The sequence below is a fragment of the Poecile atricapillus genome, chromosome 14 (genome assembly GCF_030490865.1).
Source record: "Poecile atricapillus isolate bPoeAtr1 chromosome 14, bPoeAtr1.hap1, whole genome shotgun sequence".
Lineage (NCBI taxonomy): Eukaryota > Metazoa > Chordata > Aves > Passeriformes > Paridae > Poecile > Poecile atricapillus.
Window position 1 is genome coordinate 3,542,476 of NC_081262.1, and position 19,424 is coordinate 3,561,899.

The following is a 19,424-nucleotide window of genomic DNA, read 5'->3' on the forward strand; positions in this document are numbered from 1 at the left end:
CAACTTATCTGCAGAGAGAGGAGGAATGACCATGTGGTTTCAAAATCCTGCCAGGCATTTTATTTATTTTTATAATACCATAAAGCTACTCCACCCACTTTTTCGGAATGAACGTTGCATTACACAACACATCAAAGGGACTTTATGGCCTAAATTAAGCAATAAAATAGTTGAGATTGTGCGTTATGCTGAAAATTGGCCTGCTCCTGGTGCCTGGGAGATGGGAGGCGAACGCCACATGTTCAGAGCACCTGAAGAAAGCTTGGGGCAGTATGGCCTGAGGTACTGAAGTGTGTGACACTTGCATTTAATAGCCCAAAGTGAAGTTTGAGGCTCTTGGTGCCTGTTGTAACCCTCTCTTGCTCAGGGGACAGTACCAGCTCAGGGAATGGCATGGGACAGCAGTGCTAGCTTGAAGACCTGGGACATGAATAGGATATGGTCCTTCACATCTGTAACCTTTAAGGTTTGGTTTATAGGCAAAGTTCTCTTGGAAGCTCTGGGCTTCATGGATGTGGTTGCTCACATTTGACAGCCAGCTATGCCTTGGGAAAGGAGATGGGAAAACCCATCAAAAACACGGAAAGGTGTTGGTGAGGCTGATGCAAGCTGCACTTCTCACCATCTGGGTACTTCCTGCCTCTTCCACCTTGATCAAAATGACACAAAAAATAGAAAGAATTAAAGCCTCTCTTAAAGCATCTTCTGGCTCATGTGCCTTTTGAATTGAAAAATAACCAGAAGCTGAGATACATAAGAGTGGTGTGTTGGTGCTAGGCACTTATTTTCCAGGTCTGCCTCAATGCCTTTACAAATAGAGTTGAGAAATGAGAGGCTATCAAGAGAGAAGAAAGTTGGCAGACCCCATCACTCCAGAGCAGAGAAGGGACTAGGCAAAGTTTCCATTAGAACATCTTGGGAGGCACAAGAAAAGTCAACTTGCAAGGACACATGAGCTGGCAGTTCCCACACATCCCAGTCTGTGTGTGTCCTTTCCTTCCTGCTCCCAAAACAGAGTTTAAAAAAAAAAAAAAAAGGAAAAAAAAGGAGGTTTAATTAGTTTGGGCCCTATCATGATTTTCTGTGGCCTGACTCATAGCGTTTGATCTCCCAAGGCTGGCGAGAGGTGTTTGAGCCTGCCCTCAGAGCCCCTGGCGCTCCAGCCAAGCACCAACAATGACTAGACAGACTTGAGGGCCACTCCTTCCATCTATCAATAGAGTCACTGTTGGGCAAGCTGACTCACTGCTTTCCCTGAGAACTGTTTGGCACCGGGTCGCCATCAAAAGAGCAAAACTAAAACTAAATAATTCTGTGTTTGCAGACAGTTAATTTAGCAAGAAGATGGTTGTTATTTTAAAGTTTTGTTTTTAGGAGGTTTCTCCAAAGAATGCTTGTGGCTGGTCCTTGTGCATGGCAGAATTGGCCAGGAGCTCCTGAAGGACACACTGAAGTGGCTTTCACTTCTCAGTCATGTTCTAAAGGCACAGCGAGGAGGATATTGAAACACACAGACTGCATGTAAGGAAAACACACATACACAAAAGCTCTGGGAACCCCAAGTAGAGAACCAGAGCTGTTCATAAACCAGCCTGCCTTGGCACAGCACCTTCCAGGCTTGCAGTGGGCAATGAGAGGGCTTTTAATTTCCCTTTGTGTCTCTGCAAGCCTTTACACAGAACACAGAGCCCCAGACTGGACGTGTCAGTCTACACTGGGTCAGTACAAACAAGCCTGGCTGGAGATAAAGGAGGGGTGAACATACCTGGTGTGGTGGTTCTATTCCTGCTGTAAAACACAAAACCTACCCAGAACGTCACAGATTTTCCCAGTAAGTTGCCAGCCTCATTTAAGTTCAATTAAGTTATAATGTTTAATGTCCCCACCAGGACAGATGTGGCTTTGGAAGATGATGACAACAAAAGCTTCAGCATGACTGTGCATGACACAGATCCAGCGAGACAAGAGTTTAGACCTTGGTCACAAAACATAATCCCCAGCCAGGTCACCCCAGGATCCAAGACGTTCCCACACATGCCCTGGTCCTAGAGGAATGCTGGAACAGTTGGGTCAAGGGCAGCCAAGCAGCAGATGAGACACGAGGACCAAATCCCCAGGCAGAGATGTCTGACTGGGATCAGACCTGCTTTTAGTCTGTAGCAGATCAAGGTTCAGTACAACCCTATTCTCTACATCCAGGTACCATCACACACCAACAAGGATTTGGATTGTCTGTCTCTATCAGCTTCCTTCAGGCTGCTAAGCTTTAATTAACTGACTTCTCTAAGGTATTCATGAACATCAGCAAGCTCTGCAATGTCTTCTGATTAACCACATTTGAGAAATTAATTCTAAATCAGCCTATTCCTCCTGAAACTTCATGCAATATGACTGAATAAAGAGATGCCACTACCTTGCTAAGAGGACAGCAGCTCTTTGAGGACAGTTTTAGGACTTCTGCACAGCAATGCATGAAGATGGTATTTAAGGTTTCCAGGTTCTTTGATGGCCTCCAGGACTTTACAGGAGAGACCAGTCCCATCGCAAACAGGTCATCTGATGCAATTACAAGTTGTGGTGGAGTCCCCAAACTTATCTCAATCAGACACTCTTGATTTCCTGTTTGTGGCATTGACAAATAAAAAGCTCTACATTACAGGTAATTACACTTCACAGAAGACAACAATTAAGAAATAGCCAATTACATTTTACAAGCGCAGGATAATCAAAAGCTTCCTCAAATATCTAGAGTTGCAATAAGTACTCAGAAATGGCAACTCCCAACAAATTGCAGGTAATTTAGAGCAATTTACACAGATGACATATTTCCCTATCTGTGCTCAATACCTACAAACTGAAAAATACTGCAGGAATTCCCGGAACGCAGCACTGCTGATTTCTAAAATTAGTTCACTACCTATTTCCACCTTCACTGGACTTGAAGGTGAGATGTAGGACTCTGGTCACCACAGTGTAAGGATAAATTAACTACCAGAACACATTTTAGTTCATTTAAAGAATGGAAGGATCATAACATGCATATCAAGTCTAAACAACAATAAAAAGTATCTATTGTTTTTATTTGAAAAATATGCTTGATTTTAATAGTGCATAACTTGATTTGAGCCTTATAGTTTTTAAAGGAATTGTCATGTCCTTTATTTGTAACACAGTACTGTGGCTTGTATGCAGTCAAGGCAGGAGAACCAGGATCAAACAGCAAATTAAAAACCATTAATTGTTGGAGAGGAAAGGAAACATGCCTTTTTCATTAACAACTTTACACAGGAGATCTAAAAGCATCCCAATAGGAACAGAGGAGGAAAGACAGATAAGGATGCAACCTAATGTAGATAGGTATAATACAGTGATTTCATTCCTCACTTCCAGTGCAGTTTTTTTTGCGGGGGGAAAACTGGTTTTCCTTGCTCCTATGAGTTGTTGGAACTGGAGTTTTATCTCAGAGCAAGGCTCTTGTATTTCAAGAGTCTCTGCAGGGATGGCTCCCTGTCTCCTGGCCACCAATTCAACTGCTACTGCCACTACCTAACCACAAGAGCATATGAATTTCTGCAGGTCTCATTGCTGTGTAAAAACTGTTGAAGTCTCTCAGGATTTCCTCGGCAGCCAGTTAAGGACTAAAATCACAGAGGTATTTGATGGAAAGGAGCTTTGGAGGAGCAGAGTAGTCTAATCTCCAGCCTGAAGTGGGACTACTGTCTATACCATGTAAGGTGACCACCGCTGATGTTCTTACTGAGAACATGAGTATTTTGAGAAATCTGGTGAGAGAGGTAAAATCCTGATTAGCTATGGCGAGATACTGAAACAGCCTTTTGTGATCTTGCATCTTAGAGACCATGGGAAGAGCAAGGAGGAAAGATTAACTCAAGGAAGGTAACAATGTGTTTGAAAGAGCCTGGGACAGGCAGCAGCCTGACAGGAATATAAACCACGGCTGGAGTGTCAGCTGGAGAGGGGGCTTGGTGCAGAAGGCTCCCCTCTATCAAAGGGAGACCTCATGAACACCTTGTATGAAGGGGCTGATAGCTTATACAAAGTTTGTATCTGCAACACTAACAGGAGACCCTAAAAGAAGGAAAAAGTTATTCTCAAACTATTTCCACCCTAACTGCACTGGTAACAATGTGGTTAGAAAGAGATCCCTCAGCTGTTCTGCAGGACTGTTTTCCTTGTCCTCTGTGCCAAAGGTAGAGTAACCCCATGTTCTATATCCTGTTCACAATTAGCTATTGCTCAGGACTGAATATACTCCTGTTTGACAAACCTGCCTGTTTTATTAAGTCAGAAACTACACTGGTTAGATAATTTCAGATGCTTGCTCTTACAACCCCAATTTTGTCTACTTGGCATATCAATATGTGTTTATTCAATTTAAAAAGAGTAACTATTTTTGAAGTTCAAATTTTAAAGGAACTACATTTTTCTTCCCTGCTAATTGCCTTCTGTGGCTTGGCAACATTTTTGTGGACAATAGGTGTTCCTGCCACTACTGTCCCATCTGGAACAAGAGGTTTGGCTCCAGTCCCACCCTCTTTCTTCAACTCAGGCTTCCAGGATGATTTCGAAAGCTGGGAAGTGAGAGGATGATGCCACTCCACACCACCCGAGGCAACATACTACACCCAAGTCCACAGCCCAAGATGGGCTACCTGGGAGGGTTTCTGACACTGCTGGTGCCAAGCCACAGGCAGCAATTAACAAAGGAAAAGAGTTGCTTGTAGCTTGACTGCTGGCAGTGCCGTTGATGGCTCTGGACAGAAGAACCTACACGAGGTGAGAAACACAGCAATCCATGTGGAGCTGACTAAGGGCGTCACCACCAGCGACCAAAACCCAGATGACCTTGCTGAGGCCAAGCAACTGCTGCCTCTCAAATGCCATCCTACCGCTGGGGGAGGCAAATCCAGGGAGCTGCAGGATGCATCTACCCTGGAGCACTCAAGTGGGGAGTGCACAAGTCAATGATATTTGGAAAGGAGAGTCAGGTCGTGAGACAAGGGGCTCCAGCACTGCATCTAGAGATGAAAACAGCCCAAGGTGGGGCCAGATGACCTTTCTGCCTAGGCTGCTGCAGGAGCCTAAGAGCCTCCCTGAGCTCTTGACTAAAGCTGGAGCTGCTGGCAGCAGGGTCCAGCAGGAGAGGGGCTAGAACATGCACTGGAGTCTCGGCCTTCCTCAAATTTGCTCATCTATTCCAGCCACGCAGCATGTGGAGCTTGACTGGTGACCTGTCCCAGGGACCAGGGGTGCCCTGCTGATCTCTGGAGCAGAGACACAGCTTGAGATGCCCATCTTGGAGTCCCTTCCCCTCCTCTCCCAGCTCTGCCGTGGTGGAGCAGGGCCCATGCCGCACCTCTGGCTGGAGGAAAACGCACCCTGAACCTGATGAAACTGCAAGGCGTTGGTTGCTTGGCAGTGCCACCCAGTGTGATGCCAGCTGCCCTCCCGGCCACACGGGCACGGGCCCTGCCCTGGTGGATGTTATCTGGGCCGGTGAGTCGGGCAGAGTGCTGGGTTAGCATAAAAACAACAACAACAACCTCCAGCTGCTTTCAGTTCAGCGCAGCATATTTCTGACTTCTTGGCAATCACAGAGAGAGAAGCATGTGACAAATACCCTCTACTCAATAGCACAGGTCTGAAAAAAATACTCAGTTTTGCCCAGCTGGGCAGAAAACACCAGCACCTGCAGTGACACAATCAGAGGAAAAGCACCATGACTTCCAGCACCTCTAAAACCAGACTGCTGCACCTGAGAGGGGTCTTCCAAAGGAACTTCCCTCCCTTCTTCTCTGGGGTGTCCCCAAACCCCTACAATCCACACAACAGATACTGCTGGAAGAATGTAGAAAGAGGAAAGCAGATGCAGCTTGGTTGTCGTGGTTGTGGGCACACAAAGCTGCTCCCCCATCACCTCCCCACTAGTCCCATCAGACTTTCGTTTGTGCCATGCAGCCTTTGCCATCGCCCAAACCTACAACAAATACTAAAATGGTGTGAGCCTTGTCTCTCTGCCCATCCTGGTGCCAGTCACTGCTACAACAGATTCCACCTCACCAGTGAAAAACCTGGAGACGGCAAAGCCAGTGGAGACAAAGGTGTGCTGGGTTTACCTTTGAAGGGATTTAGATCTGGAGCACTCAACATGGACAAACTGCTGAGACAGGCATTTACTCAGGTGCATAAACATCACGGGCAGCAAATGCCAGCCTTGCAAGAATTCTCCTCCAAAGCTTAAGAATAAATTCAAGATGTTTTTAAATAATTATGGATGAATCACTTGAAAAAACTTCCTACATTTTATCTTCAGTTGCTGACACTGATCGTGCAGCTGTTTTGTTTTTAATGTAATTACACATTCCCACCTACTTGCACTCTCAGTGTGCAGCAGAGTACCTCAGGTAGCAGAATACCTAAAGGCTGACATTTCCTTCTGGCCTTTGGAAGTGACAGAACAGTTAGCACAAAACTTAATTTATTTGAGGTGGGAGGAGGGGGGAAAGAGAGGCCGCAAGTTAATTTCCCTTAGAAGCCCGATGGTCCCCACCCAGAAACCTGCGCACAAAAGAATACTGCCTTTAAACTGGTAGGTTAGGTCTGAGACCAGAGCGAAGGTTTGTCAACCATGACAAGCTCCAGCTTGTTTAACAGTCGACCGGAGGGTTGAAAAGTCTAATAAAACCAAAAGGCCTTCCATAACAAAGCTGCTGCCACTTAAGGAGAACATTCACACCCATTCAGCAGAGCTTTTTTCAAACATGCAGAGCCTCCAAATGGAGCAAAGAACACCAAAACAGAGCAGATAGAAACTGAAGCTGGAAAAAACTGAGCAATAAGGAACACACAGGGAACAGTGAGTAACCAACCACGGGAAGAGATAACAAAAATGCTGCATGACCTCCCCTCCCATCACTTGGATGCCTTTCTAAAATAGACACTTCAGCCTGACCACAAGTTATTGTGCAAGGATCACTGGGTGAAGCTGCGTGACCTGTTATCTCCAGGATTACCAAAGGAAAGTTTTTCCCATGCCCATTTGGAAAGCTTCCTCTCCTCAGAAAGAGGAAGGTTTATATGGATCAGTTTTGCAAGCTCTGCCAGCCCTGTCTGGGGAAGGCCCGAAGCCACTGCTTGGGGACAGTGGAATGCTCTTCCTTCTTAAATTCTTCACTTGGGCTAATTTCCCCAGCCCGAAGCACTCACACCCCCCAGGTCACAAACTTCACTGCATCTATCCAGAGGGGAAAATCAGCCTGCTGCTTTACAGTGTGACAAATCCTCCGCTGCAGTGACACATCCACACATCCTTTGCTGCCCATTTCCATCTCGTTTTGCCAGCATTGGTCTTAAGTTCAAGGAGCCTTTTCAAAGTAGCTTTTCTCAAGAGAAGAAAGCCAAGTTCCACTGAATGTGCAGATGTTCACAGACACATTAAATCTCAGTATTTCCACAACAAAGAAGGCAGCTTTTCTGTCATTGCTTTTCCATGGTAGAGCCATGGACCAAGCAAGAAATGACTTGTGGTGATGGTTTTCATTCAGCACTAGATGAGCAGAAGACACACACTGCACACACCTGAGGCTGCCAGCCTACCCAACAACTTCTGTCTGTGGCCTTCCTCAAGAAGAAACATTTTTCATTTCCTAAGAAATAAATGTTACAACAGTCACGTGGACTGTATCAAAAGTACAAAGACCAGACCTCTTAGCCAGAGACCCCAAATTTTACAAGAAAAATTAAAAAGTACACACCTTTGGAAATCCAATCTGAGTAGGGCCATAAGAAGAGTAAGTAGGTTCCAAGGTCATGTTTTACAACCTTTTGAAGCAGGAATGAAGCTGATGCCTGACAGAGACATTTCATGCTGCCATTTGTACAGAGCTTCCCTTTCTCCAACACATTGCAAAATTTACAGTGCAAGAACTTGCTGTCTTTGCTCAGGCAGTCTTTATTTATACACAATAAAGGCCTTGTGCAGGAGATCAAGGCTGTATTTCATCGATTTGACATGATGGTTAACCTGCGATCTTTGCCCCTGCTAATAGAATAATTTCTATTTGTTGATTCCTCTTTTGGGATCCTCGAGGGTAACAGTAGCTTCATCCCAGCTCTCATTTGCATGTCTAGTGCCAAATGGTTTTACAGCTCTTACTTCTGTGGAGCAGAGCCTGGACAAAGTTGATCAAATGCAGTAGCTACAGCTGGATTCTGAGTCCCCACAGCTCTCTCCATGGCTCCTACCTGTATTTCCTAGGAGCTCTCCAGTGACTTGGCTCTGATTCATACTTTGCTTGTGTAACCTTGGAGAGGCGATAGAATCATGGAACGGATTGGGTTGGAAAGAACCTTAAAGCTCATCTCGGTTCCACCTCCTGCCATGGGCAGGGACACCTTCCACTATCCCAGGTTGCTCCAAGTCCTGTCCAGCTTGGCCTTGGACACTTCCAGAGTCAACCACAGCTTGTCTGGTGCTTGGCTACCCAAGCAATCAATCCCACAGAGGTCCCCAAGCAACAGCCTGGACCAGGCTGGCAGCAATGGCAGAACAAGGAAGCTCCTCTTCCAGATAAATCTCTCTCAGTCCAAAAGGCTGACTGCCAGACAAGAAAACAACCAAAATTTATGACTGAAAAGGGCAAATCTGTTAAACATTAAAGACATGGTTTTCCAGCAGACCCAACCAAATCTAAACATGGAGTGCTGGAAAAAAGGCAATTCCACCTGCCCAGTTGTACTGCTCTTCTCATTCCAGCACCAGCATTCCACTAAACACATGCTGGAAATAAAGGACAGAAAACTGAACCTCCAGAAAAGAAGGAAAATTAAGATGAAGAGGGGGAGAGGGCTGACAACTACTAGCTGAGTCTACCACAGGACAGGGAATATGTGGGGGTCAGAGGGCTGAAGGATAAAACCCAGCAGTTTCTGGTATTAGCTCTGGAGGTAGATCCAGGGACTAACATGAGGCTGTGCTGCTAACCAGTAGGTCTCACTCCAGTATTTCAAAGAGGTTTTTTCCTCTAGCTATAGCTTTGCCTCCCTCCACTGCTTATCATCAGGATAGATGAAAGCTCTTCATCTATTAGCTATTTAGATCAGATGAAGACCTTCAAAAAACCTGATACTTTGAGGATAGGTTGTATCTTGGGAGCCAGGGGATCAAGAAATTCCAGGTCTTACCACAAAAGTGTACTCTGGAGTCTTCAAAGGTAAAATCCAATTTCCATGTGGGTTTTACAGAATTCGGATAATCTGCCTTAAAACTGCAACGGTTCTACTTAAATTCATTACTGCCTTACAACAGTGAGGGACACAGACCAGGGCTGAGAGGAATGATGGTTTTGCTTTTACACACAAGCGTGACCTGCAAGAGTTTAGTTTCTGAGTGTGACTTCAGGTAAAGCAGCTCGCTCTGGCACACCAGAGGGGAACAAGATGTGTGTCTGCAGAAGAGTCAGACCTTTCCTGAAGGTCCCTGATCTCGGCACTCAGGGCTGCACCAGTGAAGGAAGGGGCAGTTTTGCACCTGATGAGCAGAGATGGATACTGCAGTGCCCAGACAAATTCACACCTGAGCCATGTGTGTACTGCAAATGAGGAATAAAATGAGCCTTTTCACAAACAAATCACCTCAAACCCAGCTGACTGCTGTGAGAATGTGTATTTCCAGGAGCATGATCTTTGTAGAGTCCAAAGCTGCACTTCCAAGTGAAACAGGCATTAACTAATTTATAGCATTAGGATAGATGGTGTTAGACATACTTTGCATTTGAAAAGTTCAAAAGTGTAGCTTTCATTTGGCATTGTTCCACTTCCAAATCATCTCTACTAACCCTGAAGCAGAGCTCCAACATCCCATTGCCATGGAAGAGGTGGATAAAGTGGCACCAAGGACACCCACCCTCACCCACGCTGGGGTGGCACAATACAGGCTGTTCCATCAGGCCAGGCTGAGCAAACCCCTGCTCTCAACCAAGTGTCAAATCTTTTCAGAGAGATGCTCAGAATTATATTCACCACCAATTTGACTTTTTAATCATTTCAATTAGTGTGACTAAAACCCTTCAATCAGAACAAAACCAGGGAAAAATAACCCCTCTCCTTCTGAAGCAGCCTGCCTAGCTTAACAGACCATACCAAATTGTGAAGGTTTTTGCTTTTGTGGTCTTCACATATTTCATTTAATGCAGATAATTAACCTCAGTTTCTAATTTCAAATCCTCCACAGAAGGAAGCAAAGTGACTGAATACATTCACTGACAGATGGAAAATTAAAATATTACTACAGCTTCTGCATGGCTCAAAAGACAGGGCCTTGCAAAAGATCTTTCTTCTTTTATTTGACTGATTAACTGTAATTTGCTTAATGGATTTAAGGATGAGCCTAATAATCCAATGATATATCCAGGAACCGATTTAGGATATCAGCACCTCTGTTCTGATTTTTTTTTAAACACAGCAATTTTCTACATTACACATAGTCCTTTCTGAACCCAGATTTTTCCACCAATTGTAATAAAATCATGTCCATTATTTACTTTAAATGGGTGGTGACTGCATGACTGGCCATGCACCTCTTGAAACACCTTCTGAAGCCCCAAATCTAGGGATGACCCAAGATCATGACGTGTTCCAGCAGCCACTGATCCAGCCCAGCAGGCAGCCAGGACTTCTTGGGAAGGTGGGAAGTCAACAGCTCAAACCTAAAATGGGGCCAGCATGTGTTCCCCTAGCACCCCCACACCACTCCCAGTCCCTTTTCCACCAAGTCTGCCCTAACAGGATTTCACAGTCTGTCTCAATAGTTAATAAATCCAGAATCTAAACTATTAAAGGAAAACATCCAAGAGGCAGTCATTTTTAAAACGTCCAATGGCAACTAATTATTCAAGGGATTAGTCCATTATAGTAATAACAAAGAAACTCTTAAAACATAAAGCCAAGTTGAACGGCAGATCAAAACCAAGGTGTTCCCACCCTGTGGCCACCTCCTGGGTGACTTCTCAGCGTCCTGGCATTGGTTCAGCTCCCACCCAGCCTTTTAGCAACCCATTCTTTCTGAAACCAGGCAGAACTCAAACCAGTCTCCTCAAAATATAGTATTTCATGATGTGTGCCATCATTGTAAGCACACAACAAAACAGGACCATCACCAGGACTGGACCAGTCAGGCCACAGCTTTGTCTAACCCAGTTAGACAAATCTCTAAGGACAGAGAGTCCCACCTCTCCTGCTCTGTTCCCAGGCTGCTTCATGCTCCCAAGATTTTTTTTTACCATGTCCACCCTGAATCTCCCCAGGACCAATAAGGGGGACATACCTTCCCTCTTGGGATTTTAAAAGAAAATATTTTGTAGCCCAAATAAAATTCAATCACAACAAAACAAGGCTTTGTTTGCTGAAGGAGGGGAGAAAACACTATTCATTTATCAAATTAGAGTGCTAAAGGCTTAACTACCTGTCTTTATAAAGAAGCCAAAGCACTGATCCATCACCAAACACAAACACACCACTTCTTCATCTTGATTTGTGTGGAGGCAAAGCTACGGGCACAAAAGGTATTCATCTTCAAATAAAATCTATTTTAAAACTCGGCAGCCACTAGCATAAATACTTTACACTGTTAATGTAATGTAAGCATTTCCACACAGAAGTTTCATCAGCTTAACAACATATTTTAAAAAGCTGGCGTTAACTTCTGCGCAAAAACACCATCAGTCTCTGCCCTGTATATCTTAGAGTGCTCCAGCCACTAAATTACCACTTAGAGCTCTTAGCACCAGGCCCTCTCTTGGATTCCCTGATTTCCCTCAAGAACAATGCAGAACCCAAACTATTCTTCTGCAACTTATTTTCTTTAAAACTGGAAATAGCCACCACTCTACAAGGATTACAAACAGAGTTGTACTGATTACAAATGATACTGTGGGCCCACCAATTTTAACTCAAGATAAGCATTCCCAGCATCACATATGGGTCTAACATTCAGCAGCTGATTTCTTCCTGCAAACAAGCTCCCATGAAGCTCCAACAGCCTAACTCCAAGATGTACATGTTGCCTCTCCAGCGAAAAGAAGGATCAGTAAGAGGGTAACACAATTTGAAATTTTCCAAACATGACTGCTCCTGCACCATGTGTAGGTTTCTGATTTTGCATCCTCAGTTTTCCAGCCGGTCAGTACAATTAACACCAATTCCTTCAACACCACACAGATTTGAGTCAGAGGTGTGCAATTTAATATTTAATTATGAATGAAGCAGCCAACCTCAAAATTAGGGCTGCCAGCTAAACTTCAGCCAGCTCCTTCCTGATGCAGCCCCAGTTTCTGACCGCTGGACCGTTTATACTCCCTAAGCCTTGGAGAGATCCTGTGCTTTCCCTGAACCAGCCTCTACACGTTAGTTTGTCATTGCATTGTCCCAGACCTGAGGTTGTCACGTCCCTCTAAAGCTTCTTCAGCTTTTCTCCACCTGCCTGCTCTGTGAACCCCATCATGAAGTGCTGGCTGTGCGTTTTGGGGAGAGCTGCCCTCCCACGTGTCCAGAGAGGTTGCCAGTGTGTGGGCACAGGCACAAGGACTCTCCTGGTGATTCCTACCAGCCTGGAGAACCACATCACCCACCCTTCTCGTTAGAACCACCAAAACTTGTGAAATGCGGTGAGCTTAGTCAGCCCAGCACTGTGGAAATTAAAGCTTGGAGCCAACTTCTTTAAAAAAACCAACAACAACCCCCTGTGTATATCAAAGCTCACACTGAGAAATTTCTCCATCTGAGCCCAGCAGCTCCACCACCACCACTCCTCAAAATCCAACAACTGGAGACTTCACCCACCACCACATGTCCTCTAAACACCATCACCCAGGCTTCCTCTTCAATACTATCCACTTCATGGAATGAGCCAAAACCCGAAACAACTGGCAGAACTAACGTAAATCTCTGTTTCTCTGGTTTTCAGGAGAGATGAAGGCACAGCTGCTGGCAGGTAACACCATATGCTCTTCTCTTCCAACCACAGAAGAAAGCAAAGGCAAGGCCTGCGAGAGCGCTGCTCTCCGATGCTTTAGGAGTAGGACGGGAGCGCCTTCCCACACAGAACTAAAGAGAGAGCGCAAGAAACCCACCCCAGCAAAAGACACAACCAAACCACCAAACACCAAATTCCCAACTTTTTCAGAGGCTGCGTTTTCCTGGGGCACTCGAAAAGCAGGCTGCAGGCGGTTCTCAGGCACAGGTTTAATTTCTGCTCTCCAGCTCCGAGGAACGCTGTCCCGGCGTGTCGGAAGAAGGTTAATGAACGATTTAGCCGCCCTCACAACCACGTTAGTGTCACTTTCGGAAGCTGCGAGTTAATGCCCGAGATCTTCGGGGGTTGCCCTCTTTGAAGTTCACTGATCCATAACCAATGTCCAATTAATTTGCAGGAGCCTAACGATAATGACTATTGGCCTTTTCCGACGCATACAAAAACACAGTGGGTAACAGTGATGCTTTTGGCTTCAGGGTATTCTCAAATCTGCCTCCACATTTGCGCACCTTCAAAAATATCCAGCGCTAATAACGGGTTGTCTTCTGCCATTTGAGGAATTTTTTACATTTGTTCTCCCGAGAGCAGAGCTACTGCATCAACATTTATGAACTTTCTGCTGAAAAAAAACCTGGAGCTGATTCAAGATGCTCATTTGCTAACAGAGGAATACTTCTATTGCATTTGCTTAGATTCCTCTTTATTTAGGGTTTCCATGGAAGCCAAGGAATAGAAGTTCAATCTTGGGAAGATTAAACAGGCCCTGAGATATAATGCAAAACAGCTTATTTCAACATTCCCCAAAGAAGAGAAATGAGAAATTCTTCCACATGTACGCCAAAAAAAAAAAAGGGTTTGTGGAAATTTTCAAAATAAATTGGGACCCAGCTTTTCAAATGCTGCATGCAGCATGCAGCCATTGCTTCCTGCTGCAAACAGCTTCCCCAGCTTCCAGCACACTTCCTCAGGTGAGAAAGTAAATGAACAAGAAGTCTGCAGGATAAAGATGCTACAGCTTAAAAATCAGCTTTTTCAAGACAGCTATTGCTATACAACATCCAGGAAGAAGGTTAATTCAACCACAAGGTCTTGCTCAAAGAGCAACAATCGCCTCATAAATTAGTATCTCAGCATTTTTTGGAATTAAAAAAATGCAGAGATTATGCAGTTCAGTAGCATCTTCCATGGCAATGCTCTGGACACCACAGAAGCTGACAGACCAACATTTAAAAAATAAAATAAATCCCTTATGTTCAGCTACTTCAGGCTGAGAAGTGACTCCTGTTCCGGTGAGAATGGCAAACATTTCCTTGCCTCTCTACCCCACAGGTCAACAGAGTGTCAGTAGCCACAATGACAGGCACTACAGGACACTACAAATTAATAGCCACGCATTTTCTCTGATCTCCATCCTCCAGGTAAAGATTTATTTCACGTTGTTCCAATCTCCTATGAAAATGTCCAGGACTGATGAACTTTACTTCAAAACACTTCTATTTCACAGCACATTTCTTAAACCATTTTCCAACCTGATAGAGATATATTCAGATAATGGGTAAAGTGCATCTTTTTCTTGAAGCTGGAACTAAACAGCTCAGTGTCTTGCACAGGATTTCCTACCTGGTCTGGTAAGGAAACTGAACACAGCTAACCCTCAAGTAAGTTATTTTCAATCTTAACACAATTATTGCTTAAATAAAAAGATAGTTAAATCATAGACTTTTCTAATCCTTCATTTATGGTGAGCACCCAACTGCTCAGTGAAATGCACTTCAAGACACATTCAAGGTTTTTATTAATTCCCTGGGAAAGTCCCAAGACACCAGGATATTTTTTTCTGACTCCTGATTAAAACAGCAGGAGCCCACACGAATTTCCTTTTTTCCCCCCTCCCCAAGAGTTTCACGTACAACATCCCCTCCTCAAAATCTGTAAGAAAACAAGAATCAAACTGAGAACATTTTGCCAGCTGAAAGGCACTGAGACCTTGCGTGGGGCAGGATGCGCTTCCAGCTGCCAGCCTAAAGGGATGGCCGAGGGAGATTAAGCACAGAAATGCTTTTCATAAAGCAGGAGGCTTTGAAGAGGACAGTTCAGCTACTTCATTTCGTAATCTTCACAAAGCGTCAGATTTTAGCCTAAGCAGGTCTTAAAACAAGGAGATTTTATTTAAAAAGGGGGGTAAAAAAAAAGTTGGAATGTGTTCTGGCCGGGTTCTGTTGATTCAGCAAGGGTTAGACACACACATGCTTATTGATCCCAGAGAGCTCCCTGCTAAGTTAATTGTCTGGAATTTTAACTGAGCTCTCAGCAAGTTTCAAAATCCATGTTGGCTGGAAGTGGGTGGGGGACCCAGAAAAAAACAGGCTGCAGAACTGTGCAAGTACTACAGTTAAAAAAACCCAGCAATTACTTTCATGAAGGGAAGAGCTGCAGCAGGGCATGGTTTTAACTGGATTTGGGGATTCTGACTCTGACACTGACTGCTAGAATTCAGTGCTGGAAATCTCATATGCAAAGCAGTACCATTATCAGGGAGCACCATCAATGCTGCTTCAGTCCTACCCACACCACCAAGGTGAGGGTGTCTGTCTCCTGTGAGCTCCCAATTGTGGCTCAATTTCTACACAGGAAGTGTCACCACCAGCTGTACCTGCCCATGTTACAGTACCTGAATACTGACCCTCTGCTGGTGCAGGCTATGGCAAACCTGGCACTGCAGCTCACCCAGCCATCTGCACGTGCATGAGGGCTGCCCATGGCTTTGGACTGCCCACCAAGCCCTACCTGCCTCCAGAACACCTCCAGCAGCAGTTTCTCCAGGTGAAGAATATGCTGCAGGGATGATCTGGAACTATCAGACAGCAACAGCTAGAGACACCTTTAAAACAACTTGTGATTAGTTTCAAACAAAGCTTTGCATTCCATCAAACCATTCAGCAAAGCCATCCTGTACCAGTGTGGATGCTCCTCAGCACCCATGGCCTTCCAAGGCTTCCCATGGCCATGGCAGCTCCCCGACCCATTCCCCACCTACCTGAACTCCCTGCCCTCGCTGTAGCGCCGGGCTGGGGCCGCGCGTTGCGTGGCCGTCTCCAGAAGCAGCTTCTGCGTGAGCCTGCTGGAAGGCGCCGAGTCCCTGCTGGCCTCGGGCTCGGCCTCTTGGTCACACTTCCACTCCTCATCCTCATTCAGAGTTGGCAGATAACCAGGTAGCCCTTTACCTGTCCCAGACCCTGAGCTCGGATCACTATAAATTTTTGGGCTTTCCCCACCTGTCCTTGTGTATTCCAAATAAATATCCGACTTAAGGAACAAAGGGTAGGTATTGTCTTCTATCATGCACTGAATCTCTGTTTGGGCCTGGTCAAACATGTCAGGGTCAATCTGCAGTTTCATGACACAGTCTTTGATGAAGCTTTTTGTGGCCGGTTTGATCTGCCGGGACACAATGCCATTGTTGTCGAGGATGTATTTTTTGTAAATGGCTTTTGCCAGCTTGAGTCTTTTTTCCTCATTAGACACACACGGCTCCAGCTTCCTGAAGCCACTGCACGCAAACCAAAAGTCCAGCAGATCCGCACAGTCCTCCTGTTTCAGGAAAGTCCTGAAGAGGTTGATGCCATCTTGATCATCCAGCAAGGAGTGCAGTGACTCGGCCCACTTCAGGTAGGGTGGAGTTGGCGAAGCACTCCCCTCGGGCTCGTACCCCAAATCCAAATCAGAGCGCCTCGGTGTCGCTGTGGATGTCTCACTTCTGACCACATCACTTTTACCGGAGTAGAAACCATGGCTAACTGGCCTTGGGTCTGTGGACACGAGCTCCCCCTCCTCACCAGGAACCGGTGGCCTTGGAGCATCTTCAGTGAAGCTTCCTCCAAGGTCCAAGGGGAAGCCTTTCCCCTGGATATTCATTTTTCTGGTCCTTGCTTGCGTGGGAACAGTGGGGGATGAGCGCCAATCTCAAATCAATATTTGTAGCTCCAAGGTGAACAAGTTTGTTCGGCTGAAAGAAATGAGGAAAAAATAAGCAAGTATCACTGGAGATAAACACTCTAAGACAACAAAATAGTGGTTATGCTCTGTATCTTTACTGTACTAACACCTTTTTCAGCATAATGAATGGCTTGGTAACTTCTGGGAGCACAGAATCGAGCTCAAACCAGGCAGAGGCTAAAAATGACAGTTACAGGATATCCCAAAACTTTACATCCAGAATTTGGCATCACTGATACAGCTGACACTATGCTAAAACATCAGCCAATTTCCCAACATCGGTGGTTTATACATGACCCTGGCACATGGCAGCCCACATCCAAGAGATCCATACTCGGGTACCACGGGACACATGCCATCCTCTGCACTGCCTACCTGGACAGGACATATACCAGATCATACTAAGGCAACACGTTTTTATCTGCCTATGGATCTAGGAAATTCTTATCATTAAACAGGAATTTAAGGCTTGTGAAAATTATTTTTAAAGAACATCCAGTTAGTCCTGAAAGCGGGGCTGCACCTTAATCAAACACAGGTGGCTTTCGTACGCTCAAGTGACATACCAGCGCCACATTCCTCACAAATCTCTGCGTTTCAGAAATACACCGCGTCGCCTCATCTAGCTCTAGGGGAATCCAGATGCATCGTTGACCCTAATATTTTGGGCATCTGGACTGCATTCTTGCTTCAAATGGGCATGTTAGTACAGGAGCTCAGTTCTAGCACTGCTTTTTGTAGGCAAGCCGTTGAGAAAAGGTTCATTTATGCTAACAAAATTGCATGCTACGAGCCTGGGAAAATTTCAGGTCATCAAAGGAAGATGAGAAAACCACCTTGACAAGGAAACCTGATCAAGTACGATGTTTTTAAAGAAAAACAACGAGTCAATATGGAGGATGGAAGGTATGGGGAAGGCAGGGAAGGAAGAAAAGGGCAATCCCTGGGTTGCTACTTCTGCGGCTCAAATTAACCTCATCATTTAAAGCGAGTAGCAAAAGCCTTGTGTTACAGAACAGCCTCAGCCTCTAAGCCCCAAGTACTGCAGAGCACCAGCAGCCTCACAAATTACTCCTTCCACTGGATTAACTCAATTGCATGTAAAAACACACCAAGAAAGACGCATTCTAGCTCGCCCTCCCTCTCAAAGCAAACCCCACAGTAACGAACATCTTCGGGATGCTTTACCATTTTCCCCCCATTTCCTGATCCTGGCTAAACCAAGAACCGCCGCCGATGCCGTGCCTGTCCTTACAGCCCACCTGTCCATCGTGAAATAACCCAGCGAGCCCAGGAGCGGCCAGCGAGGATGGCTGGGCCCCTTGAGGAGCTCGGCTGGAGCCAGCGCCGCGCTCACACCCGGCCCGAGCCCCCGGCACGCAGCCCCTGCCCTGGCACCGCGGCACTTTGGCACCACGGGGCAGTTCGGGGTGGTTTTCACCCCGCTTCTGGAAACGAGCGCAGGACTCGCCCTCTCGTTTGCGGTGCGGGTCCCCGGTGACCCCCGACCGGGTGAAGGGGACCCCCGGGGCAGCGGCACCGCAGCCCCACAGCCACGCCGGGCATTGTTGCGGCGGGGCGGCGCTGGCTCCTCGCCCCGGCCGGGGCAGCCCCGGGGAGCCTCCCGGAGGACACGCGAGGCGCCCGGCCGAACCGCCCGGCCGGCTGCGGAGGGGACCCGCGGCCGGCCCGCGGGAGGCGCGGGGCCGGGTGGGCTCCGGGGCGGCCCCGCCGCTGACAGGGCGCCGCGCGGGGCCCCCGCCGTCCCCCGGGCAACTTCGCGGGACCCGGCCCGCGCCGCCCCCCCGCCGCCGCCCCCGGCCCCGCTCACCCTCCCGGCCGCCCGGCCTTCCCCCGCGCCCGGGGCGGCCTAGCCCGGCTCGGCGGCCCCGGCGCGGCCCCGCGCTCCCGCCCGCGGCGGCCTCGGCGCGGCCTCGGCGCAGGGCCTGGGCCGGGGCCGCCTCACTCACCCGCGCGGAGCGGCGGCGGCGGCCCGGGGCGGCGCGGGGCCCGGCCCATGCGGCTCAGCGGCGGCGGCGGCCCGGAGGGGCGGCGGCGGCACAAAGCGGGCGGCCCGGGACGCCCATGGCCGCGGCCGCAGGCGGGTGGCGGCGGCGGGGAGCGAGAGGAGCAGCAGCAGCAGCAGCAGCAGCGAGCCGAGCCCCGCTCCGCTCCGCTCCGCCTGCGCCGCTGCCTCCCAGCCCGGCACGGCGGCTCAGCCGCGCCCCCCGCGCCCCCGGCCGGTACTGCGGGACCAGCGGCCGGAGCGGGGCGGAGCGGGCCCGGCCCGGCCCGGCCCGGGGAGGCGGTGCGGCGGCCCGCGGGGCCCGGGGCGGCTGCAGGCCCCGCACCCGCTGCAGGGCCGGCCCGGGGGAGC

The 19,424-nt window shown here is 47.5% G+C and overlaps 1 protein-coding gene across 4 annotated transcripts in view; it reads right to left on the reverse strand.

Annotated features, from left to right (window-relative positions):
- The window catches only part of AXIN1 (axin 1), an 82,198-nt gene that overhangs the window by 51,394 nt on the left and 11,380 nt on the right, over positions 1-19,424 (reverse strand). Inside the window, exons 1-2 of one of the 4 annotated variants that reach the window (XM_058849424.1) lie at positions 19,018-19,177; positions 16,089-17,057 (exon numbers count right to left, since the gene is read on the reverse strand). In XM_058849424.1, coding sequence (XP_058705407.1) covers positions 16,089-16,966 — 878 coding nt within the window. In that variant the 5' untranslated portion in view covers positions 16,967-17,057; positions 19,018-19,177. Of the gene's footprint in view, positions 1-16,088; positions 17,058-18,235; positions 18,381-19,017; positions 19,178-19,424 lie in introns of those variants that run through there. The other 3 variants (XM_058849421.1, XM_058849423.1, XM_058849422.1) reach the window with 3 other exon arrangements.